Consider the following 26,017-nt stretch of genomic DNA (forward strand, 5'->3'; position numbering starts at 1 on the left):
ACTCCCATCTGTGTGGAGCCACCCAAGCACTCCCTTGAGTGAGTTAAAACCAGCTGTCATAGTCTTAGCAACGGGGTGGTTGACTTCTTATATTTAGCAAATAGCAACATACTTGAGCATGTTATTCTGATCCTTATGTACCCATCATGGTTCATTAACCTGGAGCAGAATTGGGCTAAAGGTGGCAGCTGATTTACTTGAATAATTGTTAACAGGCACTTCTAGCTGAAAACATAATAGAAAACCTAAATGGGACAATCCTTAAAATATCACCTGAATGAACATTACTGCTAAAGTGTAAGTGGTTGGGGCCAAACACGACAAACATCTGTAACTTCAGTCTTTGTATTCCTGTAGTTGAGATAGTCCAGCTCAAGCACCATCTCACAGCGAGGCAGGCAACAGCAGTGTGTTTGTCTTGCAGCAGTGTGATTTGGGTTGGTCTGACTGTACCATTGCCAATCATGTTCTTTTGCTCAAAGGACTTGTCAATACTTCTTTTTTTTTTTTTCCAGACTTGGAACATTGGAACTGCATATTTTAAAATTAGGCTGAGATAGGTAATTCTGTCTATGTCAGAGGTGAGGGCCTTGCCTTTGAACTCTGTTTCTATTTTCTAGTGGTGAAACCATGGATAAAAGTAGACTGACAGTGTCCTTATCTGTAACCCTGTAACCTTTGACTCTGTTGTAGTAGAGTTTCCCAAAGTCTGTGTGACAGTATGCTTTATACCACTTTTGAAGTTAGGTTGTGTTGAAGTGTGGTGTACCACAGGGACTGTGGGTATTCTAAGTTTTATATGAGCTCTTGTAGACAACGGGAAACACAAATACCCCACTCCCAGTGAATAATCTCATGTTTTAAATTACTATTTTTAAGAAAATTCTGGATTCTAGTAATATTCCTAGAGTAGCTTTTAATGTAGCATCCTGATAGCATCTTCTCTGGAGAAGAGAAATCTTTCAGGAGACTTTATAGCAAGTTCCAGTACCTAAAGGGGACTACAAGAGAGCTGGAGGGGGACTTTTCCCAAGGGCATGTAGTGGTCAGACACATAAACTGAAGGGTAGGCTTAGATTAGATATTAGGAAGACATTCCTTACTTACAAGTGTGGTGAGGGACTGGCACAGGTTGCCCAGAGAAGCCTTGGATGCCCCATCCCTGGAAGTGTTCAAGGTCAGGTTGGATGGCGCTCTGAACAACCTGGTCCAGTGAAAGGTGTCCATGCCCATGGCAGAAGGGCTGGAAATACTTGACTTTGAAGGTCCTTTCCAACCCAAAGGATTCTATGGTTCTATTATGCAGCTTGATCACCCAAGGGTTTTGCATCAGGTCTAGCATTGGGGCTACCCTGCTCCATAAGGGAAAACATGAGGAGGAGGCAGGATGACATAACACATGTGCACAGACCAGAGACAGTGCTGTGGGTGCCAGAAACTGCATCTGAAAGGAGGCTCCTAACCAAAAAGTCACAGTGTAATATGTCAAATTATATGAATGTGGACTTTTCTCTGTCTCCATTCCCTTTTATAACATATAAATATTGTGTTTGTGCCTTAACATCTAAAACAAATGTAATAGCGTCCAAGCAGGTGGGGTTTTTTCTCTCTTGATCCCTTGTAAGCAGTAAAAAAGCATTTTGGACCCCACAGATTTGAAATTCCACCCTGCCTAAGTAATTACATCAAAAAATTGGAGTAGAAGAAAAAAGCCCAACAACCTAACCCCTACTATTGTAGTCTGAATTCTTGAAACACTCCATATACTTACTTACCAGATGATTTTTACTACACAATGCTGCTTCTCCAACAGTCCCTGAAGCTACTCAGTGGGAATGGCCAGCTCTCAGCAAATTCCATAACAATTCCAGCTATGACATACAGTAATAAATAGGAACAAATGCAAAGTACAGCACAGCTCATAGCTCTAAATTATAAAAGTACCATCCCAATTTACGGGGTTATACTTGTTGAGCTAAAATATAGCTAATGTTAAAGCTGCTTTTGTACTACAGCTTCCAGTGCCCCAGGTCGAGGAAGCATGGATATAAATGGGATGAGTTCTCTATGCTCCCCAATATCCAGTGCCTTAGCAGTGTTTGAAACAAAACTATTCTGATGGAACATAGTTCTCGGTTTGCTTACAGTTACTTTAAATAGCATAGCATTTACCTGTTTATGTAAGGGAATAAGAGAGTATTTTTATTCTAACATTAATAAATGGAACATTAGGGACACATTAATTTTGTCAGACATAATTGAAAACCTGTGGCTGTAGGTCCAAATTCTGCTTTTAACTGTATCTCTAGGTCCTCATAAATCCATTAAGAGCTGGGTGTGAGCTGTAAGTATGGGATTTGGCTGGACACTTCTTGTTCCATTTTGATTTTCTGCAGCAGATAGGTGCAAGTTCTATCCCAACCTCACTGAAGTGCAGACTCTTCCTGGGCCTTCTGACTTATTTTGCTCAAATGAAAATCCTGACTCTTTGCTGCCTTTGCTGCCACCTTGTGCAAACATGTTTTGTTTGTCTCAGAGGCTAAAGGAGCTCATGCTTGGGGCTCTGTCTGTTGCTGTTGGGTAAGTGATGGGGAACTGCAACTAGACTGCAGCTTCACACATTGTGTGGGGAGAATGAATAGCTCCTTTCCAATCACCAATCTTTCCTTGAGAATGGGAAATGTGAAAACTACAGTTGTATTTATTAATTACGCTCCTAGGATGCATCCTGCTGTCCAAGCCTGATTGCTGAACATCTTAGATATTGCCCATCTCCTTTCTTGGTCACTTTACCATGACTCTTTGGATGTAGCTTTGGGATCAGTGTACAATTCCTATATTATCCCTCAAGATCACTATTTTCCTTACCTTCTTACCCTTGTGTAATGGCTTATGTATTTTGTTTGTAGCGCAGGTTTCTTTATGTGTTTGTATGTGTGAATAGAAACATGAAATCATGAAAACATGAAACAATATTAGACTCACAATCAAAAATTTGTTAGCTGTGTTTGGCCAGAAAATAAGTATATCCACTTTTAAGCTGTTGGGAAGGGGGAAAAAAAATCTTATCTGGCAAAGCATTTAAAAGTGCCAAAGGGATTTGGTTTCTGGATGAGGAGCTAGTGTTTCTAAACAAAACATCCATACTTTTGAAAATATTTTGGGGCAATTGTTTCTGTGTGAAGCACATCAGCCTTTTTTTTTCAGTTAATAAGCTCCCCTTGGAAGGGTTCAAAAGGTGTGTAGATGTGGCAGTTGTGGACACGGTTTAGCGGTGAATACGGTAGGGCTGGGTTAACATTTGGACTCAATGATCTTGGAGGTCTTTTCCAATTTTTTTGATTCTATGATTATAAAGTACAGAGAATAAGATAGATTAGGATTTATTTCAACTGTGCTATAGCATCTTTGGCACAGGAAGAACACTTTACAATTTCTTTGCAAAGCCACTAGTACAACGGAAGAATTTTGCCATGCATATGCCAGGCTGGTACTGCATATGAGCAGTGAATAACAAAAGTATCTTGCAACTCAATAAACTCTCTGGCTCTTTTTTAGAACCAGCTTGCCAGTTTACAGAGTGAAGAGTAAGATTCTTTTATTTTGCCTGATTTTAATCCGGTATTTCAAACAGTTTTTCAGTTCATTTTTGTGGTATTCAGATGGACTGTTATACCTTTTCCATTAGTGATCCTTTTGGATTTATTTAGCCTATAAAGCTGTTACAGTCACAGGTAAGTAAGTAAATTTAAAAATTGAAAGAGGATTTCTGTACGGATTCAGATCTGAATTGGTCATTATTATTAAAAATGTTATCTTTTCTTGCTTGCTTTTACTTCTTAGAAGAAGAAAATTGGTAGTTGTGTTTCTGGTATGTTGCTAGAATGTGACTCCCCAAGGTTCTAGTTAAAATTGGGTGCAGATACTTAGCTATTGTCATTGCTCCTTCATTACCTGGTAGGAGTTGTCACTCTGGGCATGTTTGACAGAGATACATAATTCTGCCTTTTTGCCAAAGCATAAATACTCTGTTTTCAAAACTGAGTTTTGGTTGCTGAACAGTATTTGTTATGTATGTAGTGCAATTTAGGAGATAAATGTGAAAATAGGGCATAAATAAAATCTAACCTTTGTTGTAGACATAGGTAATTGCAAGGGATAAAGCAAACCCACTGTAAATTTTATCCTGTTTTGTGAAACTGTGCCATGCTGTTTGTAGAGAAATATTGCTGTTTTTTTGAGAAAAAATTATCTTGATATATTTAAGAAATCAAATGTTGCTCATTTTCCACTGAATTCACTATGCAAGCACAATCAGCATTTTTTGCAGTTTATGGACAGCTGAAGTAAATATATGTTGCAGGAAATATTGTTGCCATTCAATTTCACCAAATGTTTACATGTACCTTCCTTTAGAATACAAGTAATCTCCGTTAGTTAAAGGACAAATAATGACGTGTGTACATAGCTAGATGTGTTTAAGCACTACCTGGACTGTGGCCTGATGTATCGGAAGTTTGTCCCTGGTATATAACAACACTGCATTTCAGTTTTCCAGGCCTTTCTTAAATCATGTAAATCAAATGGGCTGTGTACCTCAAGGACAAATAACACATTTTTTCTCATCAACAGAACGAGGCTCGAAAGGACACCTTGACCTCACAGAGTTGATAGGAGTCCCTCTTCCTCCTTCGGTCTACTTTGTCACGGGCTATGGAGGGTTCCCAGCTTACAGCTTTGGTCCAGATTCGAACATCGGCCGGCTGACCAGTGCTATCATACCATCGCCCTTCTATAGAGATTTTGCTATCATGGTTACAGTGAAACCAAACAGTGATCGTGGAGGAGTGCTCTTTGCAATAACAGATGCCTTCCAGAAAACAATCTACCTAGGACTGAGGATTTCACCAGTTGATGACAGCACCCAGAGAATAATCATGTACTACACAGAGCCTGGATCCCATATCTCCCGAGAGGCTGCTTCCTTTAAAGTGCCAGTGATGACTAACAGGTGGAATAAATTTACAGTGACTGTTGAAGGAAATGATATTACTTTGTTCATGGACTGTGAAGAGTTTCAGAGGCTTCAGTTTCAAAGGCCTGCTAGCACCTTGGTATTTGAATCTGGCTCTGGCATATTTGTTGGTAATGCAGGAGCCACGGGACTGGAAAAGTTCACAGTAAGTGCTGTCTGATAAATTTACATGCCTCAGTGTTTAATGCATGTACTCCCTACCCAAGAAGTCCTGCTTGATGTGGTTATATCCCAAGTGAGGGTCAAATCATATAGCTTGTATTTTCCATACCTAGCTAGGGTTTGGACGGCGAAGTTATATATCCTCTGGTTTAATATACAAATGTTCTGAGAGCCTCAGAATTTTATAAATAGTCCAGATATTAAGCCAAATCTTCAATTTGAATATTAGAAATTTCAAAGTAAATATGTCACGTAATTTTTTATGGCCTTTCTAAGAAGGGCAGAATTCAGAGAATTCATTTTCTAAATTTCTGAGAATACTTTACTATTAAGCCAATGCTTTAAATTCTTATTAGTTAGGTATTCATATTCAACATCAGAAGGAGAATGATGTCATCAAAGGTAAAGATAGTTGGAAGATAAAGGTGTGTTCTTACAATTTATTTGCTGTTTGAAGGTTATCAGGTGCTTTAGGAAATAGAATGCACCAAAACCACTACTACAAGGCTCCCAAGCCATCTTAGCTTGAGTGCAAGCGTCCCCTCTGCTGCATCCTGACTGAAATTCTCAGTCACTGAGTGCAGACACTGTGTGTGAGATCAACTCTGTCAAATGGAAAGGAAAATGTCACGCTTTGTCTGTCCTATTTTTGTATTTCCTGTACTTCAGAACTTGTACTGTGTTTTGAGAGATTAATGTCTCCTCTAAATTAGTCAAGCAGCAGCACAAAACAGAGTGGATCCTCTTCTTTAGGGAATGAAAATGTTCTTTCCAAAATGCAGGCATACTGGCAGGTTGTGAGATCCACCTGGTAAGCAGCAAGTTTAATGTACTTTTATAATTTGTCTGACTAGTCTAAGTACCTAGAATCACAGAACTATATGGATTAGCAGGAAATAAAGGATGGAAAGTGATATGTAGGAAAACTGCATATTGGTGCTACCTTTCTTAGGCAAATAGGAGGACTGGAGTATTGTGAACGCCTGATCACTAAGTAGGATTGAGAAACATTCAAGAAAAGGAAACCACTTTGGTATCTGTCTTGGTTTGAAAAAGACAGGTGTCTGCTAAGGAAGGCAGGAGCCTCCCCTGAAATGAAAAATGTAAACTCCCTCCCTCCAAATTGTTATAATTTTGAAATTAAAGGGGGACTCTCAGGCAAAGATATGGGAGCAGGAATAACAGTTCTTTATTAGGGAAGAAAATAAAAATAAAATAAAAAATGCAGTAATACAAAACAACACTGACAGAGTCAGACTAGGACCTGCATACTGTTGGTCAGGGTGTTGGTAGCAACCTGATTGAATGGTGGCTGCAGTCCTGCAGTGACAGATGTGGTTCTGTTGAAGCAGTGATCCTGTAGAAGGGTGTAGTTTTCCTCTGAAGATCTGGTGGTGGTGGGCCTGGTCTTCCTCTGAGAATCCAGTGGAGAACACAGCTGCTCCTCTAGGAATCCAGTGGAAAAGACTGACTCTGGTGTTTCAAATGTCTGATTATATCCAGTTAGGAATGCTTGGCTCCTCCCCCTGGGCAAAGCATCTCTCAAAAGAATGATGTAATTTTTATCAGTCATGCAGACATTCAATGGCCCATTAACAGAAGGTATTTCCTGCAGGGAGAATTGGTTTGTCGAAGAGATAAAGAAAAACTGCCCAATTAACAGAACATAACTGCCGCACCTCTAACAGATGGTAATAGAATACACACCCCCATCCACATCTTCCAACCCAGGACATTATCCCACCTGGAAAACACATGTGATGATCATTTGAGATGATCACCAATAAATCTGTAAATATGATGACAGAAATGCATGGTGGATGACAGTGTAATGCATTTCCATGGAAACAGGCTGTTCTGTATGCCACATTGAGTACATAAATTTCAGCCAATACTCTGAGTGCTTCATTAGCACTAATTGTGACTTGTAGTCTAGGTTCCCGCGCCTTTATTTCTTCTTGCATCATATGTCACAATTGCTTTTGAGCAGAAAAGCTAAATGCTTGAACCTCACTCAAACTCTGTTTCTATGCCAAGAACTGTTTACATTAATTGTCCAAAACAGAAACAAATCATAGCAGATTGTGCAAATGAATAGATGTCAAGTGCTGGTTTGTTCTGGCTAATGGAAATTCATGTGTCTAAGGCTGTGGTTGTGAGACACAAAAGGACATAACTATCATCAGTTTTATTGAAACCAAAGGCAAATCTAGCCCTGACACTTGTAAAGAAAGGTAGAAACCAGACAACAGCCAAGTATAGCTGAATCAGTGATGATGCCAGATGCTGCAAACTGGTTTTCACAGAGAAGGCAGCAGCAGCTATAAAACCCAGAGAGGGAGTACATATCACATACCTACCACCCCTATAATGCAGACTGGTCCATGATATTTCTAGCTGGAGGAATCAGCTAGCAGTAACACTTGGGAAACATTAGAGCTCTCCATTTTGCTTTCTTTATCATCCAGGGCCACAGATTAAAGCAAGAGGAGAAAAAATGTGTTCTCCAAATGTGATTCACTTGTACTGTGAAAAAAAAAGACCACTTACAGGAGACTGCTTAGTTGGTTGTGCCTCCGTTCATGTATGATTTTTCAGTGAACTGTTCAGTCAGCCTGACATCATTCAATATCTGAGTTGCCCATTAAGTTTTGAGAGAAATAGGATGTTGAGATTACAGAGCTACTGCCTCAGAAGTCGAGCAAACTCAGGAGGCACCAAGTGCATGAGTTTCATAGTCTTCAAAGGCAGATAAATTAGAGGATTTTTAAAGACAAAATCAAAAATTTTATTATTTTCTAAAATATTCTAGGTTGTGTGTTATATGTAAACAGGTTCTCAACTTGAATATCTATCTTTGTGCCTTATTGTGCATCATGTCTAACTCTGTGAGATCTTGTAATATGGAAACATCCCCCACATTTCTTAAAGCACTTCGAGTCTTTGCAGAAATAATAGTTAAATGTTTTAAATGAAATTTTTACTGCTCCTTCAGCATGTCAGATTGAGAAGTACAGTTTGTGACTCTGAAAAAAACCCCCATTTATTATCAGAAAATCCATCTCCTTTATTTCTTTTCTGGAAAGTTTTAAACTGGTTTCTTCCTGACTCAGTTCATCACTTATTGGTATTCCCTTCCCATCCTTTGTCTCCATTTTTAGGGTTTTCACATGCTACTTCTGGAGCTGCAATGCACTTCTTACCTAAAAAACCCAGCGTTTTTTGTAGCATGTATGACATAACCCAGGACTAGACTCTTCAGCTGGGGCACTAACAATGCAGTGTGATGATCATGTCCCTGGGACATGACAGTCATTATATTCCAGCAGCTTCCATTTGCTCTACATTTTGCAAAAGAAAAATTTGTGAACATATTTATGTCTTAAATTTGGATTACTACCATGAAATTTTAAACTTTAGACCATTTTCCAAGTAAACCAGAACACAATTTGGGGTATTTTGTTGCTTTGTTTAATTCCCACCCCTCCACCCTCGCTCCCATTCACATATGCTACTTAAAATATTACGTCCTTGAAATGTTTTTGATGTTCCATGTAGGGCTCGATTCAACATCTGACAATCAAATCTGACTCAAGGGCTACTGAAGATCATTGTGAAGATGATGACCCTTATGTAAGTATTCTTACAAACACTACCTCAATGCCTCAGAGATTTCAAAGTAAATTTCCGTTTGACATCTTTCATAATGCTAAATTATGGAATTTTTATAATGCTAAATGTGGAATTTTTTTCTTGGAAGCATTGTATCATACTTAATCTGTGGGGTGGATTTTGTTTCCTGTACAACCCTCAAAGCTATTTTTTCAAAAAGTATCGTTTTGTCTAAAAGAGCTTTCAGGAAATAAACTATGGCTTTTATTTTTCTGAAGGGTCATTTTCATGGAATGCTGTAAGTACTGAAAAAAGTTAACATCATAATGACACTGAGGCTTTACCAGGCAAAAAAGGGGCATTTTTCTGCATTTAAATAAGCCTGTTCCTTGGAGATCATGCTTTTGTCTCCTGACTTTTATGAACTTCCTCCTCAATAATTGGGTTTTGCACAGGCTTCAGGGGACAGCAGTGGCAATGGCAGCATTCAAGAACATGACAGTTCTGAGGCACAAGAAGCCCTTGCACCTTCTCGTCTTCCCATAAGGGTAAATTTATTTGATTTATCTACTTTAAAATTCTGTTTTAATATTACTCTTTTAAAGGGTGGGGTCTGGATTTGATGAATAGCTTTCATATTTGGCAGTTTCCAAAGGCTCCCGTGAGAATAATGTGCACCCATCCATGAGAATGGCACAGTGCCAGATAAAAAAATCTGGTATATTTGATAACAATCAACAATCAGATTTTGGGAAGAGATCACAAGGTCTTGGGAAGAGTATAATACAAGATTGGGAAAAATATATGACACTTCCTGGGAGCACTCTTACTCTGCACCAATTTTTATCTCAGGAAATGTTTGCACCAAGACTATATGTGGTTAGTAGAACTCAGCTGAGTTATTCATCCTCAAATTTCTTGCTTTGTTGTTGGGGTTTTTTTAACACATGAGAATTTTATCACCTTCTGATTCCTGCTGCAGAATTTCTTAGCTAATTTAATGACATGTTTTGTGAAGGACATGCACCTTTTTGTTGCCCTTCTGAACATGCTCACCGCGGCTCTCATTTGGTGGTTAATTTACTGGATAACAGAGTAAACAGCTGTTTCTTACTATTTTTAGAGATTTCCAACACATTTTGTCCTCCTCACTTTTTGTACCAGGTTTAAATATTCCAGGGCATTCCTCACAATGAAGCTTTCCATGCTGTTTGTGTCAAACATTCTTTTTTTAAAATACAAGTTCTCATTGGTTCCTTTAGAGAAAATCAGTTGTTTTCTGAGAAATGATTTCATAGAAATGATGCTCACATTTGTCTGATATTGTACATACTTCAGCTATTTCACTGTTGAATCTTACAGAACCCGTGGGCAAATACTTTTTGGTTGTGTTGTCCTGTCATTCACTTACTGTGTTTCCAAACCCTTTTCATACAAAGGCTTCCGTTTTAGTCATATTCACTGCTGAGTTTCCTAAGAATATTTTTCTGCAGGAATTTTAACTCTTCCAGGGTCAACATGAATGGAAGAAAACCTTCTTTTTTTCTATTATAGACCTCAAATTCTCTGATCACTCTTTTTATAACTCTATTAAGTATTGACCCAGCCTTCTGCTCCTGATGTGTTTGAATAAATTTTTATTAATTATTTGCCTTTTACACATAGCTCACTAAACTCATTTTGCCTGCCTTGTGCTTTGCACAGAATCACAGACTAGTTGAGTTTGAAAGGGACCTTTGAAAATTGCCCTGTCCAATTCCCTTTTCAAAGCAGAGCCAAATACAGCAGGTTGCTCAGTAAGCAGGTTGTTCCGTGCCAGTTGGTTTTGGATTTCCAAAATAATGGAGACTCCACAGCCTTTCTGAGTTTCAACCAAGTGTTTTTTCTGACATAGAGCCTGAATTTCTTGTATTTCAATGTGTGTCCATTGTCTCTTTTCCCTTCACTGGCTACAGAAAAGGATCTGGTTCTGTCTTCTTTACTCCCTCTTACGAAGATCTTCTACTCATTGATAAGATAGTTCTGAGCCTTCTTGAGGCAGTCCTTGCTCTCTCATCTTTCACGAAGTGATCAAAAGACAGGCAGCTGGCCCCAAATGGAACTGCTGCAGAGGGTAACTCCTGACTGGATGCAGGATTTGCACTATACTTTTCCTGAATTTTTGCAGCCAGGTAGGGTTTTTCCAAATGGCAGCAAAATCACCTTAGTGCTTGATGACTCCTCTGCATTTTACATCACACCACAAAATTTAAGCCACGAAATCTTACTGCGTCTTGACTTTTTCTCATTTGGATAAAACTGTAGCTAATTCAGGAAATATGTCTAGCTTCTCAAGCCAGAAAAATGTCAATTAATTTAGCTATTGTTTTTAGCTTCTGCTTAAGAATCTTCATAATTACTGCACTATTCAAAATTACACACAGCAATAGTAGAATTTTTGGCTTTTATTCCTCCTTATGAAAGATGTGATTCAATCCCAACTGGCCACTAAGCACCACACAGCCATTTCCTCATTGCCCCTCCAGAGGGATGGGCATAGAATTGGAAGAGAAGTCAGAAAAATCATGGGTTGAAATAAAGACACTTTAGTAGGTAAAGCAATACTAAGCTGGAATGAACCCGGCTGGAATGAACCAAGCCAAAGGTCCTGTCTGAAAATACAGTCTCTGGCAAGTGTGCATTGCTTGCGGTTTCCTCCCTCTCTATGGGTTTCTCAAGTACACATCACTTGCTTTGGAGCAGTGGAGTCCAAGGATGCAACACTAATTTTTTCTCTGAATTCTGGTTTGCTTCACAGATGTGGTAGTTCTGATTACTGTGCTTTGAGGAAGGTAATCTAGTGATTCTTCCTTTAAAACATGTGATAAGCCTTTAGTCTAAACCATTCTTTGGGATTTTTTTTTTTTTTTTAGCCTGAAGATACGTTGGCTGAGCCAGTGGAAGCCCCCCCAACCATATTGGCTTACTTGGAAGAGAATGATTTCTCTGGAAATCACAGATCAGAAGAAACCTCAGAAGCAGCTAAATTTAAAGAGCAAGGCACTGCCTCAAGTTTTGGGGCTTTTTTTGGGGGGGTGGGGTCATTTACATTCTCTGGTTTTGAGTCTGTCATTTCCCTGTGTATGGAAAGCCACTGTCATATTTTGCGTGCTGCCAGGAAAGAAAAATCCTATGGTTTTGGACATCCTGTGTACTAGAAAAGAATTGGCACATCAAACATTTGGTCTTTGAAAGTGCAGTCTGTTAAACTGCAATTTATTAATAGCAGTAAAGGTAAGTGGTAGCAACTACAACCACTGTTCAAAACATCTCTCACTTCTCCCTCCACATAGGGGCTGATCTCAGACTGATTGTTGTTAAACATGCAGAGAATAGATTTACCCTTCTATAGTGTGAAGTCTCAGTTACAGAATTGTAGTTCATATTTTAAAATCTTTAAAAATAATCCTCGGATAAAACTAAGAAAGTGACCTGAGGAGCTGCTGCTGTAACAATCTACCAAAAAAAAAGTGCAAGTGTTAGGCAAAGGGAATGAAAGAAGAAAAATCATCTTCATTCAGCTCAGTTTGGTGAGAAGCATGGCACCCCTTGAGTCATACCTCTGCAAACAGTCCTGCTGGCTCTAAAACCACATGGCGCCTTTAAAAGGGATTTAAGATGGATATTTATTTCATTACTTGGTACAGTAAAGCACAGCCTTTCAGTAAAACTGAATCCTGCCAAGGAATAAACAACTATTTACCACTTCTAGTGCCTCCAAAGGATGTGAATGTGCCTAATGTACCGATGGGGTATTTTGGGTGCAAGTGTGGGCAGCAAAGCAATGACAAGGCATAATGCAGTGAGGAATCCTGTTCTCCACTGCTAGGACAACTTCAGGGCACACCTAGAAAACAAGAAAAAAAGCTAAACATATTAATAAGGCCAAAGACACTATTGCTATTTTAACTCCACACATACTTCAGATAGTATCTGTTGTAATTAACTCTCATTTTTTTGTGTTACATGGATGATAAATAGGCAACCATTAGACTAGAGCTTGAGGGAAACATGATGATGCAGTACAGTCCTTGACATTAAAATAGACATGTTTTGTAATTTTACTTTCACCTTTCTCTTTTTTCTTTTCTTTTAAAATTTTCAGAGTTGTAAAATAGCTAATATTAATCTTTGGAATGTATTTTAGTCATAATCTGAATAATTTCTTTTTTCATAAAACTTGCAGCATCTGTCTCTGATAAATACCTCTGGGCAGGTTTTGTTTTGGTCTCTCATTAATAAGGAATTCTTTTATTTAGATTTAGCTGTCATGGAAACTGGACAAGGCAACAGTGAGTCTACCACTGTCACACAGAAAGTGTTAAGAGAAGAAGATGGCTCTGGTGCTGGTGTTTTCCCAGGAGTAAGCAGAGAGGAGGTCTGTATAACAGGTGGATCACATGTCTAATCTTTTAGTCCCAAGAACAGGAAAATCTTGGCTTTGAAACATATGGCATTTGTAAGGCAGTGCGTAACCTGAATTCTGTGTCATTCTACAAATTAGAATTACACAGGTCACCCATTTGGAATCCTGTGAGCTACTGCAATACTTGCCCTATTTGTTGGTATGTTTCAAAATAATCATCTGGCAGTACATTTCTTATTGATTAACATTCCTACATCAACAGCCACCACAGATTTTTCTAAGCAAAAAATAAATAATGACCTTTCCTTCCTCTTGCCTTGAGACTCCTACACCAAAAGTTTGTTCTTTTTAATGCTTGAAACTACAGTCATGACAGCTTCTTTTTGCCAGTAAACACACTGTGTAATAAATGACAGAAATTTAGAATAAAATTTCCACATTGTGTGTGTTTAGTTCAAGTGTTTAAGGCTGCTCCTTGCAGGGTCTTCTTGTGCTCCTGTGTTTACTGTGGTAAAATATAGCAAGTGGTGAAACATTAAGTTAAGGATCATCTATTGGAGCTGACATACAAGAAGTTTTAGCATTTCTTAGAGAGCTTCCAAATATAATTCCTCTAACATTTTCATGACTGCATTCACATATTTTTAAAGCAGCAATTATAATATTAGTTTATATAAATAAATAGATAAACCAAATATGAGATGAAATATTACTATCTTTTTTTTTTTCATTTTGGGCCATTTTTCTTAAATAAAAATTCGGTCTTGATTTAGGAATTGTGACACATTAAGTTTAAATTTGTTGTGACAAGTAGTTTTGCTGCTTACTGTTCTTTATAAGTTTTCCTTAACTTTATTTAAATTTTGACATATTTTTCATTACACACATACCCAAGATGATTATATATCATAGTAATGGCCAATAATTTATAAAATAATAATTTTTAAGAGTTGTTACTGCCACTTCTCTCTCAGTTTTTGCTTCATTTCGTGCTAATAATCACTGCCCAATGCTTCAGTCTCTCCCTTTGTGAGGCCTCCTGTCCCTCAGGAGCACCAGCAGCACCTCCAGGTTTGGAATCATCAGCAATCTTCTAATGGTGCATTCAAGCCTGCATCCAGATTATCAAGGGATATATTGAACAGAACCAGCCCTGGCATGGAGCCCTGAGGAACACAACTGGTGACCAGTCACCAGCCAGATGTGGCCCTGTTCACCACAACCCTTGAGCTCTGTCCTTCAGCCAGATCTTCACCCAGCACACCATGAACCCACTCATCCCACACCTGGAAAATTTGTCCCAAAGGATGCTGTGCTGAACAGCATAAAAAACCTTACAAAAACCCAGGAAATTACATGACCTCTGTCTCTTCATCCTTCATGTGGCTGACTTCCCCACAGAAAGATAGCAAATTAGTTAAACAGGACTTTGGTTTGTGAACCCAGGCTGAGTGTTTTTGATAAGTGCAGTGTTCTTTAAATGTTTTTCAGTGGTACTCAGTGCAATCTTCTCCTTAACCTAGCCTGAGTTTAGGCTGACAGGTGTGTAGTTCTGCATCTTCCCTTACACCCTTTTTGTAGACTGGAATAACACTGATTATCTTCCAGTCAACAGGAACCTGCCCAGACTCTCAAGATCTTCAGCAGATGATTGAGAGGGGTCCTGCCATACCACCTGCTACCTCCTTCAGTACCCTAACACTGAATCAAGAATCGCATTATCTCATTCAAGCTATGATCTCTACCCACACTTTAACTAAATAGATTCTCTTCTAACACTTTTCCAGATGGAAAAAAATTCTGTAATTAGTCCAGATAAAAAAAATAAAATTCCTGATCTTTGGGACCTTTCCTTTTGGCAATGTTTTAAAATATAAGTAAATTCTTAAAATTTAATACAATACTGACTTATGTGTTTTGTTCTGTATAATGGTTTTTCATTTAAATATGTATTAATGTCCAAGCTTCATTCCTGGAAGGTTTTATTTTGTTCCTGGAATACTTGAATTATTCGTTTTGTTGTTATTACTTTCTCTTGACCAAATACTAATGTTTAGCAATATTTTAGTTTTTCTGTTGTCCGTTTTCACTCTTTGTTATCACTGTTTCATCTTCTGCCACTTTTTAACCAATATGTAGCCCTCCTTTGTTAGAGTTGTGGATCTTGGGAAGTTGGCTAAAACTCTCCAAAACATGTCTATCTTAACTCTTGCAATTTTTTCCCTGGTAGACTGAGTATGTGAAAACTGTATTTTTTCAAACCTACACTACTGACTTAGACTGTGCAGATTTATGTGGATATGAAATTAGATCATGGTCATTTGCATCTAGGTAACCAGCTCAGAGAGCAATTTATTTGTAGGTGCATGAATGATCTTTAACATGGATTGCCTCTGCTGAATAGAATATACAGTTTGTATGGTGCCTGTCAGGTTTTCTGACTGCCTTGAACAAAGCAAGGGTTGTAGGAGAAAGGGAAGGGGGGGNNGGGAGGAGGAGGGGGGGCTAGAGAGAGAAATGGGAAAGTAATACAACACATTTTTCATATTTCACATTTTAATTACTCAGGGCCAGAAAGGTCAGGATGTAGACGACGGGTCCACAGAGTCTCTAGGAGGGTCAGGAATAGAAGATGTGGAAAATAAAGGTCAAGGACCTCCTGGATCTCCACGGAAAACTGGACAGCTTGGTCAGCCTGTGAGTATTTTCTCTCTGTTGAAAGAGAACATGTATTTTAGAAAGGGTAATAGTGATCCATCACACATGCATGGAGAGCTGGAACAGCTCAGCCTTGCACACTGTCACCACTTACACTTCTATGAGATGGGTTTTAGCCCAGCAGCTCAGGAGGATCCTGCCTGCACTGCACACATACCAGGGGCAGGGGCCCAGTGACAGCCATCAGAAAGCAAAGGCAAACAGCTGCTGTGCCAACATGCAAATGTTCTCAGAGCAGCGATTCCTCCAACCCCTTGGGCAGTACTGCAGCACCCGCCCAGCTGTCACGTTTGAGTGTGTACAAAGGTGCAGAACTCACAGGCTTCCTTCTCTATATCCAGGATGTTTCACACTACAGATCCTTATGAACCATCAGCAGAAGATGCATGAGATTAAAGAGAGGTGCAGAACATTGCACTGTGTTTGATATAGTTCTGGTTTGTCATTTTGTCACTGCATGGCACATTGCAATTTAATTAATTGCTTTTATCTTTTGTTACTTCTATGTTACAGTGTTTTATTTATCTTTCTAACAAAGATTTTCTATTTAAGGGCATTTCTGGTAAAAATGGGTTACCTGTAAGTACTTTTTTTATACCTATTTTGGTTAACTGAATTAATAAAACACAACTTTTTAAAATGAGTCTGTGCTACATTGAGACTTAAGCAGCAAATGTTTTCTTTGTCTCCCCTCTTTTGAAGACAGTTCTGGTGTCATAGTTGACATCCTCAGGTTGTCAAGAGAGCAAAATCCAGATTTCTAAGATAAATGAATGATTTTCCAATTGCAAAGAAAGTAAGAGGCATGGCATGGCATAAGCAGCTGTACCAGGAATTCAGCTCTAGTGAGGCTGGCTTATTTTGCAGACAGAAATTTCAAAAAGGGGACATACTCAGACCCGTTCTAGAGGGGTGCTTCCTTGACCCTCCATAGACATGTGCTTCCATGTTGTCTGCTCCTAACCTCAGCTGCAATTAACTTTTTAGTTAATTGAGGGTACTCTTGAGTTAATTGAAATGTACCTCTCACCCCTTTACTCTTGTGCAGTAATTCAACTGCATCTTCTGTTCATCATTCCTGCTTGCCTTTCTCTGCGTTCCTCTGGTTTACCCTTCTCTGTCACATTTGCTGTCCTCTTCCTGGGGTGTTCCTTCTTGGCTTCTCCAGATAACTCCCACCCCTGGGTCAGTCCACCACAAGCACGTGCATCCTCTGTGTGAGGTATTGCCCAGCAAACCACACAAAAACAAACCCGTAGCTGTCATATTCTGTGCACATCTCAGCTGCTCTTCTGTATCTGTCCTCCACTGATGTTCTGCTGCCTGGCTTCTTTATTTCCTTTCTCATTTTTTTGTCACTGCCACTTTGTGCATCCTCCCCCTCTCCAGGACCTTACCACCCAGAAGATGTCACCATTCCCATGCCTGCTCCTCTTTTTCCATTCTAAAATGTGCCACTGCCAGGAGCTTCCTGACCCTTCCTGCCCTCTGCAACTGAACCTCAAATGAAACTGGTGTGTCTTAAGATATTAAAAAAATAATTCGTGGTCATTCATGGGGTGCATTATTGAGCTCCTTCCTGAATGCTGCCTTCAGACACTGGTATATTTAAAGAAACGTAGCTAGATTTGCAAATATTTAGCCAAAACTCAGGTTTTGTGCCATTAGGGTGTTTTTGGACAAGTTTATGTTTTATGTATTAATAGAAGTCTGACTACTTTCATGCATCATATCTTCAAAGAAAATTCTATGAAACCAATACATCTTAGAGAAAATTCTTCAAATGTAATTAAAATGCTTCAAAACCAATTGTCTTCTCCTTGTGAACACAATCTGAATTTCTATCATAGACATTTTGTGACAATGTCTTACTTTTTTTGTAGTTGCTCTTCTGTCCATGTGCATCTGGTTTCCAAACTTACACATACCCATGCAACTTTACTTTTGGTTTGATGGGGCTTCACTCAGCAATGAAATTAGCATGTTCTACATTTATGTTGGAAATATGTTCACTGTTTTTCTATGAACCTGCTACCAGTTACTCTACAGGAAAAATCATCATAGGAAAAAAACATCCTTCAGTCTTAGAGACACATTTTTCTCCCTAATGACTTTATATAACTCGTCTTTAAAATTAGGGCAGTCCTAAAACTTGTCCAGTAGAGTCCATAACCACAACTGTTCAGATTTCCAAAATGCCAAAATAGTGGAAACATATTATTTATTTGCCTTCTGAATATTGTCTTGAGTGTCCTAACTGAATTCATAAGCCCCATTTTATAATCGCCCTGACTTTAAAGCTGGTGGGAGTTCTTTCTAGCCAATGAATGAGCCTCTATAGGAAGAGCAAATGCATATTGTATGTAGGTGATATGAAGACGTAAAGAATAGTAATTTGGAATTCATTTGACTGGTGAAGTTTAGAATGGAAAATGGGGTGAATTGCTATCTAGTATACCACATTGCCAGTCAGAGACATATCTTCAGGAAGGATACTAGTTTGTAGAAGTTGAATAGATTCAAGTTGGTTAAGAAAAGAAAAAGTTTTAGTAGATGGTGGGAGCAGGCTTAAGTTAATGATGTGATTTTTTGCACTCAGAGCAGCAGCTGGCAGTAGTGTGTAACAAATATTACAGTTTTAAAAATCCTTGCCATCAGTGCCGTGACAGTCTTGTTGGCACTCTGTCAAATCCAAATGCAGCCTGCAGATGTTTCCATCTGTATCCGTCAAACAGGCTTCTCTTCTCTGTGGGAAGAGCAGATGTGGTAAGAGGCACATTTTTTGGGCACTGCCAGGGGCATTCTATGCCAAGTCTCATACTTCCTCCCACCGTAAAAATCAAGAGTTAGAAAGAACATAGCACCATTAAATCCACCTCTGATGCTGTGTACAGCCTGTTCAAGCTACATGAAAGAAAATGTCTAATTTAAAAAAATTATCTCCTTTTAGGGTAAAAATGGACTTCAGGGGTTGCCTGGACTGAAAGGAAAAGCAGGCCCAAAAGGTGAAAAGGTATGTGTCCTGTTAATACCCAAGAATCAACAATTTATTGTAAGACATGTATTGATTTGGTACACTCTAAGAGAGGCATAAAATACGGAATCACAAGAAGAATGAATGGCTGGACAGCACCACACCAGAATCATAAGTATTTTTCAAGGATGTGAATAAACGTCAGCATTAGAAAACGTTGGGCTTTCACAGAAGAGCTAAGGAAGATGTATTGAACACTTAATAAAGAAAAGTCAATTGTTGCATATAACTGCTCTGGGCAACTTACTCTACTGGCTAAGTTTTTTAATAGAGACAGTATAATCACATTACCCTTAGGAAATGGACATAATTGAAATAAGAGTTAAACCATCTGAAGTAGCAGCTTGTATTGCTTCTGAGATGAAGTGAGATGTAATGGATTCATCTATTATTAAAGTACGTGTTGTACACAAAATTGACATACAGATAATGAGTCCAAGTGTCAAATTAATAATCCCTTTGATCTGTTTAACAAAACAATACAGACTTCATAAATTCACAAACATGACCCATATAAATCTCATCTATTCAGATTAGTTTGAAATGATCCAGAATCATTTCAAAGGTCTCCAGTACAGGAATCAGGTAACGAGATTGCATGGCAGCCCCCCATCTCTATGTCCAGGTGTTATAGAAAGATTTGTTGAGCAGAGGGTTCTCATAAACTGTAGGGAGGTGAAAGCATGTGGGGCAGTCAGTGAGCATCTCATGTACATCATGATGGGGACACTTGCTCTCCTCTGGGACCTGTCTCAGGTACATGTTCACAAAGCCACACAGCGTGGGAGACAAACAGGAGGACTTACAAGTCCATGCACAATCACAGGGCTACCACCTCTCAGAGGCTACAGAGACATGGTGGGATTGCTCATAACAGGAGTGCTACAGTGTATGGATACAGGCCCTTCAGTAAAGATAGTCTGGGCAGGCAGATTATCATTAAAACACTCCATCAGTTCTCAGCAGGCATTACAGGCCCTTAAATGTCGTTTGACAATTAGCTTTTTAGGTTTCTTGCAAATCTGCTTTGGTCCTTCTTGTGACAAGAGTTATTTCTAGGATACTTGGTACTGACATAAATAATTCATGTGTAGGAAACCATAAAATCAGTCAGGATTCTTTTAATGTAAACAAAACAAAGGGAAAAGATGCCAAGATTATTTTGCAGCTGCTACAGCAAAATAATCTTGGCATCTTTTGGGTGACCATTCCAATATTCAGCAACAAGTGCTACACCTACACTGGCTAATGGAACAGGCCCAGGAACTGATTTGCTGATGGTTCAGACTTGCAGGCATGGTCCCTGACAATGTTTTGGCCTCTATCAAATAAACCTCACTCAGACAGTGCCTCAGGCCATCAGTCATTAATTGCACTCAGAACGCTGCAAGATGAGACTGAGCATAGGCTCTGTACTCCTCCAGTGTCATCCCAGTAAGCTTTTAACTTTCAAATACTCATGCTGATGGACTTCAGTATATGTCTAGTTATTTCATGCAAAATGCACAAAAACCTGTGCTCAAAATACTAGCTTTGAACATGCAGGGCTAAAAGGAATCTCAGAGTCAAGTACCTAAGGATTGTGGGCCCAGCCAGTCTGTTCCAGCTGACCTCACAACCAAAGGCCATCCAGCCTTAGTTTATTGATCAGAATAGCCATCAGGAGAAAATTCTAGCAGCAGGAGAAGCAGCTTAGCTATAGAGAGCAAAAGTTATATTGGAAAGGAAAATACTCCAGTAGTCTAGTCCTGATTACTTTTATGTCTACTTTAGCAAAGACATCTTAATCTTAGTTTTTCTTTTAAAATTTGGACAAATATTTTCAAGGAACACTTCAAGAAGACACTGTGAAGTTAGCAAAACAGTGCTAAAAATCCTAATGATACTTTCAAGAGCATTGAGGAAAGCTGACAGCTTCATATGCAGAGCTTTGTCTTGGCAATACTTTAAACAGACAATTCCTGCAGTAAAAAAAGGACAAACAAGACACTGCTCTGATCCTCTTATATATATGTAAATTATTTTTAAGTTATCAGTTGTTCAGCAAATTGTTTCAATATTCTAATCATTATGATTTCCTAGGACTGGCTGTGTTGGTAGAGTGACAAAAGCTCAAAGAACACGCAAAAATTCGTTACTGTTATGCTGTCTAAAGACAGTCAGCACCTTTTCCAGTATAACAATATCTAAATTTCAGGAACAGTAGTAGGATCCACCTTCCTCTTTCTGGTCCTTCTAACTGAAAACTGAATGCCAGGAATGAATGGGGCACTACATATTGGTGAAGAGTGGGGAGCTGCTGTCACTTTTCCACCATGGTCCATGTTCTCTGTAGAGGTACAGCCATGAGATGCTCCTTGGGAATGGATACAGTCAGGCTTCCTAAAAATGACCATGACCCAAATGTGATATCTGGGGTTTTTGTCTTCCTTGCAGTACACACAAAGTGGAAGAAATTGCATGAAAGGAAGTGCCAAACAAGTACTGCCAGGAACTAATGTAATAGTCATTGGAAAAAGCGAGGACGTGTTAAAATGAATGAAGAGCATCTGTAACTGAACACGCTGGCAGACAGTGAAAATAGCCCCAAATTAATTAAACACATTCTGTGTGGATATGACTGAAGTATCACTATAGGAACCATTTGATAAAGCTGCAGGGAACAAAGAACTGAATGAATACATTTATCTAATGAACTCTCAAGCATAAAGAGCAAGTGACCAAGAGACAGTTAAAAGTCAGTGTTTCCTGCTATGTAACCAAATATGTGAATTTCTAGAACACAATTTAAATGCTCAAAAGCACAGATAGCAAATTGGCAGGTTAGAGGGTAAAGCACAGATCAGTGGAGGCAAAACCTCAACTCTTGGCTCAAGTGAAAAATACTGGACTTGAGCAGAAAAATTATTAAAAGTCACAAACATCTTAAGCTGAAGCAGTTCAAACTGACCTCAGCAAAATGTCAGAGGTGATGTAAGAAAGACAAATTATAAGAAATGATAGTAATTATGAGAGAAATTGGCACATATTTGAACAGTATCTTTCATTGTGTTGGCAGTAGATAAAGGTCAACACACAGCAGAAAAATCATGTTGTGGTAGTATTGAAAAAAACATTAGAGAGGTTAGCAATAAAATCAAGAAATTTTCAGATTGAATACCATGGTGTGACCACACTGACTACATTTTTTTCTGGTTTGGTTTGGTTTGGTTTGCTTTTGGGTTTTTTTTGGATGGGGTAAGGGTTCATATATAATATACCCTAAAAATGCAAGATCCACAGTTAAACCTTATTCTGGCAAGACATATGCACTGCCTAATGCTGTTAATGCTGCTTGTACATTTTCAAATTCATTGCAGAAATTAAAAAAGGAAGAGTTCTTTCTTCCGTTGCCAATGCGAAGATCATGTTCATTGGGAGCTTGGCTTAGAAATTAACAAAGTCCAACCCTGCTCATAGCATCTAAGCAGCCACTCTTGTGATTGGAAATCCACACAGATTCTAGCTAGTGCTTATAGTCTTTATATGGTAAATCCTTGCTGATTTATCTTAATTCCCATTTCAGGGTGATCCTGGCGAGGGATTGCCAGGACCCCCTGGACTACCAGGACCCACAGGACCATCTGCTCCTTCCAGAGGATTAGTGAGTATTTAGGGCTCTCTGTCAATGAGCTCAGCTTGCCACAGAGGAATCCAGAACTAAATAGGAGGTTTTCTCTGGGAAAGTAGCCTGACTGCCACAGAGATTATCATGTTTTCTAAAACATTCATGCAGAAATGCAAATAAATGTCTGACTGCAGTGTGTGAGGACTGTAAGCTACATAAACACCCAGTATTCACATTTTAAAATGTCGGTGGATGTGTGTGCTCTCCTGTGCAAAAGCAACAATATATGGGAGAACACAAAACAAAAATTTCCACAAAAAGGCATTCTAAACTTAAATTATTAATTTCTCCCTGCTACTGAACAGAGAAATGGTTTGACAGTCAGTTATGTTTGCTGTCATTAAATACTAGAACACATACCAACATGATGACAGTGTTTGTATTTTGAATGCTCAGTACTCAGGCAATGTTAAAGAATGAGTTTCAGATCCATCTCACTGCTGTACTTGGACTTTTCTCCCTATATCTGTGATGATACGTGTGCATGCAGCTAAAGAAGGAATCTGGCCTGAATTTTGGATTCATGGTGTGAGAGCTGATTTTATGCTTAGACAGTTCACCACTGACACCAGTGGAAATCCTGGGGTGGACTTTTACACAAAACCATCTGTCACACTGGGTATCAGGAGTGTTTAACAAAAGAGTTTGAAACATATTCCACTGGCCAAAATGGATTATATGCTCCCCTGATTCTGGGTTTGCTGAATTAAGCCAATATATTTCTGCAGCATAAAAACAGATTAACAGTGTTCTGCTGCACTACTGAGCCTGCCCTGATGCTGACTTCAAGAGACCAGCAGGGCAGCTCCAAATCCCCAAGACAAAGTGCTCCAGGCCAACAGTTTTACCCAGTCAAAGATCACTTCCATAAATGCAGCAGGGAACACCAAGTCCTACACTGCCTTTACTTCCTTGTTCTCTGTGACAGCAAGTTTCAAGGCCTTTTATTGTGTAGTGAAGTGGAAGAAGTCTCAGTGCAGTCAAGGAATGCATCCTTAAGTCCCAGGCATTTGAAACATTAGTTTTGGTACTATGATAACTTATTTAGGTAGTACTTCTCTCTGTGCTTTTCTTTGTAGTCTGCAAAATGTACACAGCTATGAAATTCTCCAAGGACTAAACACTAAGGTGTTTTTTCAACAGAGGATTTTAAAAAAGGCTTCAGTATATTGATTTTTCTTTATAAAACTCATCTTTTTGATTCCAGTTGTAGTAATCTCAGAATTAGGCTTTTTAAAGGAGGGGTACATTGTAGGAAACTGGGGTTATTTGTAAGTTCTGCATTTTAGGATATTCTTAATGTTAACAGGTACCTCTCTGAAGTTAAAATTTGTCTGCGATATTACTTCTGTTCACTTAAACAGTCTCATGGCATGTGTGTCCTGCAGGACAGTTATCACTGTGCTCATAGAGCACCTGCAGGTAAGTACAGTGCTCAGTGACTACAAAAGATGGTATGAAGCACCAGAAAGATAAGTGAAATGTTTTTGCTGTATTATAATTTATTTTACCAGTGACAGACTGCTGTAAGGATATTGATGACAGCTGTATTTCCAGTTAATGTCAAGTGATATTTGCATTTGTCATCTTTAAAAGCAATAATTTAAAGTGGAATTCTCCTAATTTCAGAATAGACTGGAACCTGAAGAATCGGGTTCTGGAGATACTGACAGAGAGACTAAGATTTTAACGGTAAGCAAAATATTTCTCATGATAAAGAGCTTTTTTTTGCTCATGCAGGTTGTAGAATTTCTCATAATGCAAGTTTTATACATGCTTAATTTACTTAATCTAGAAAGGATTTGTAGGGTTTCATTTCAAGGTCAGAAAAGGTCTAAATGCTAGAGTGGGAAGAAATATGAGATAGGAGGTGGCCACCAAAGAAATAATGGCAAGAGGACTTTTCAAAATGAGAAAATGCTCTTAATCTAGCTGTAAGAAGACAGTAAAGAGGAGAGAGATGGGAATAATAGATTAATGGAATCATAGAAAGACCTAAATGTCATCTTGTTCCAGCCCCCCTGCCATGGGCAGGGAAACCTTGCACTAGACCACGTTGCTCAGAGCCCCATCCAACCTGGCCTTGAACACTGCCAGGGATGGGGCATCCACAGCTGCTCTGGGCAACTGTACCCATGCCTCACCACCCTCAGAGTAAAGAATTTCTTCCTAATATCTAATCTAAACCTACCCTCTGTCAGATTGAAGCCATTGCCCCCTATCCTGTTACTACAGACCCTTGTAAACAGCCCCTCTTCTGCTCTCTTGTAAACCCCTTTTAGTCAGTGGAAGGCATTATATGGCCCTAGTCTTTGCTTTTTTCAATTTGGAGTACCTGTTCTAAAAAAATAAGTGTATCTGTATGAAATGTTTTATGGTGCAGCTTTCTGGTGAACTGAACATCAGTAACACTGCAGCTTTGTGAGTTCATTATGGTTCCTCTGAACTCCAGAATGCTATAGCACACTGAAGGCCTCTGCTTTGCAACACAACTAGTGATATTTCTCATTCTCTCAGATTGGTTTCTGCCTCCTCCTTCAGGACTCCTGTTTCTTTCTTTTTACTCAAAAGTGCTTAATACCTAATTCCCAAGACCCTTCAGGAGTCAATTGCCACATGCTGAAAGTTAGAAATCTTGCCTAATTTAGAAGCCACTTCAGATGCCCTTTGTAGGTGACAAAACAGGTGAGTGCCCTGCAGGAGGCTCTGTTTACTGTACTGAAAATCCAAGGGGAGCCTCTTCCAGATAGAATCCTGTACATGGTCCTAAGTCAGAATTAAAGATTTCCTGACTTACAGTGCCATGGCCCAAAACTTCAAGCTTTCTGTCTCTGCCTGCTAATGCAATCAGTAACACAGGTGGACCTGACATGAGAGGGAATATTTGTAAATGTCCTGTTCCTCCTAAAATAACATTTCACTCATTTCATACCATTCATTCAATTTAAATACCTCTGCTCATGTCCATGCAGGATAGATCTTTAGAGCAGAGGCCAGTTTTACAGCACTGAGCAGGTCTTGACCATGAGTAGGGATTCTCAGTGCTCCAGCAATAACATGGAGAAACCCTATGAAATGGTAGAGGAGAAAAAAGCCAATCACTTCCCTCTGTACAATGATGGTTTCTTTATGGTTAGGTCTCTTATAATTAGGTGGATCCTTGGGATATGTCTGAGATCTCTACTGGGTTACAAAGAGCTGACACAAAAGTTTTTGGTTTTCAATGTTTCTATTTCAGTGCTGTGAGGTGGCACAGTTCAGAGAGCATGGGTGAGGGAGGTCAGCGTGACCCTATGTAAGGGCGTATCTGTGAAACTAAAATTGGTTGTCAGTGAAGCAGAAGTGGGGTGGAAACCCCAGCTGAGTTTTATGAGCCTGAACAGT

At 39.1% G+C, this 26,017-nt stretch overlaps 1 protein-coding gene across 2 annotated transcripts in view; it reads left to right on the forward strand.

The window, feature by feature from the left end:
- The window catches only part of LOC121349269 (collagen alpha-1(XV) chain-like), a 118,314-nt gene that overhangs the window by 33,605 nt on the left and 58,692 nt on the right, over positions 1–26,017 (forward strand). Inside the window, exons 3-12 of one of the 2 annotated variants that reach the window (XM_041459519.1) lie at positions 4,633–5,180; positions 8,756–8,830; positions 9,265–9,357; positions 11,722–11,848; positions 13,108–13,226; positions 15,783–15,911; positions 16,485–16,511; positions 18,883–18,945; positions 22,532–22,609; positions 24,263–24,325. In XM_041459519.1, the coding sequence (XP_041315453.1) occupies positions 4,633–5,180; positions 8,756–8,830; positions 9,265–9,357; positions 11,722–11,848; positions 13,108–13,226; positions 15,783–15,911; positions 16,485–16,511; positions 18,883–18,945; positions 22,532–22,609; positions 24,263–24,325 (1,322 nt within the window). The remainder of the gene's footprint in view (positions 1–4,632; positions 5,181–8,755; positions 8,831–9,264; positions 9,358–11,721; positions 11,849–13,107; positions 13,227–15,782; positions 15,912–16,484; positions 16,512–18,882; positions 18,946–22,531; positions 22,610–24,262; positions 24,326–26,017) is intronic. The other variant, XM_041459520.1, reaches the window with a different exon arrangement.

Source organism: Pyrgilauda ruficollis, unplaced genomic scaffold, assembly GCF_017590135.1.
Source record: "Pyrgilauda ruficollis isolate IOZ18807 unplaced genomic scaffold, ASM1759013v1 scaffold137, whole genome shotgun sequence".
Classification (NCBI taxonomy): Eukaryota; Metazoa; Chordata; class Aves; order Passeriformes; family Passeridae; genus Pyrgilauda; species Pyrgilauda ruficollis.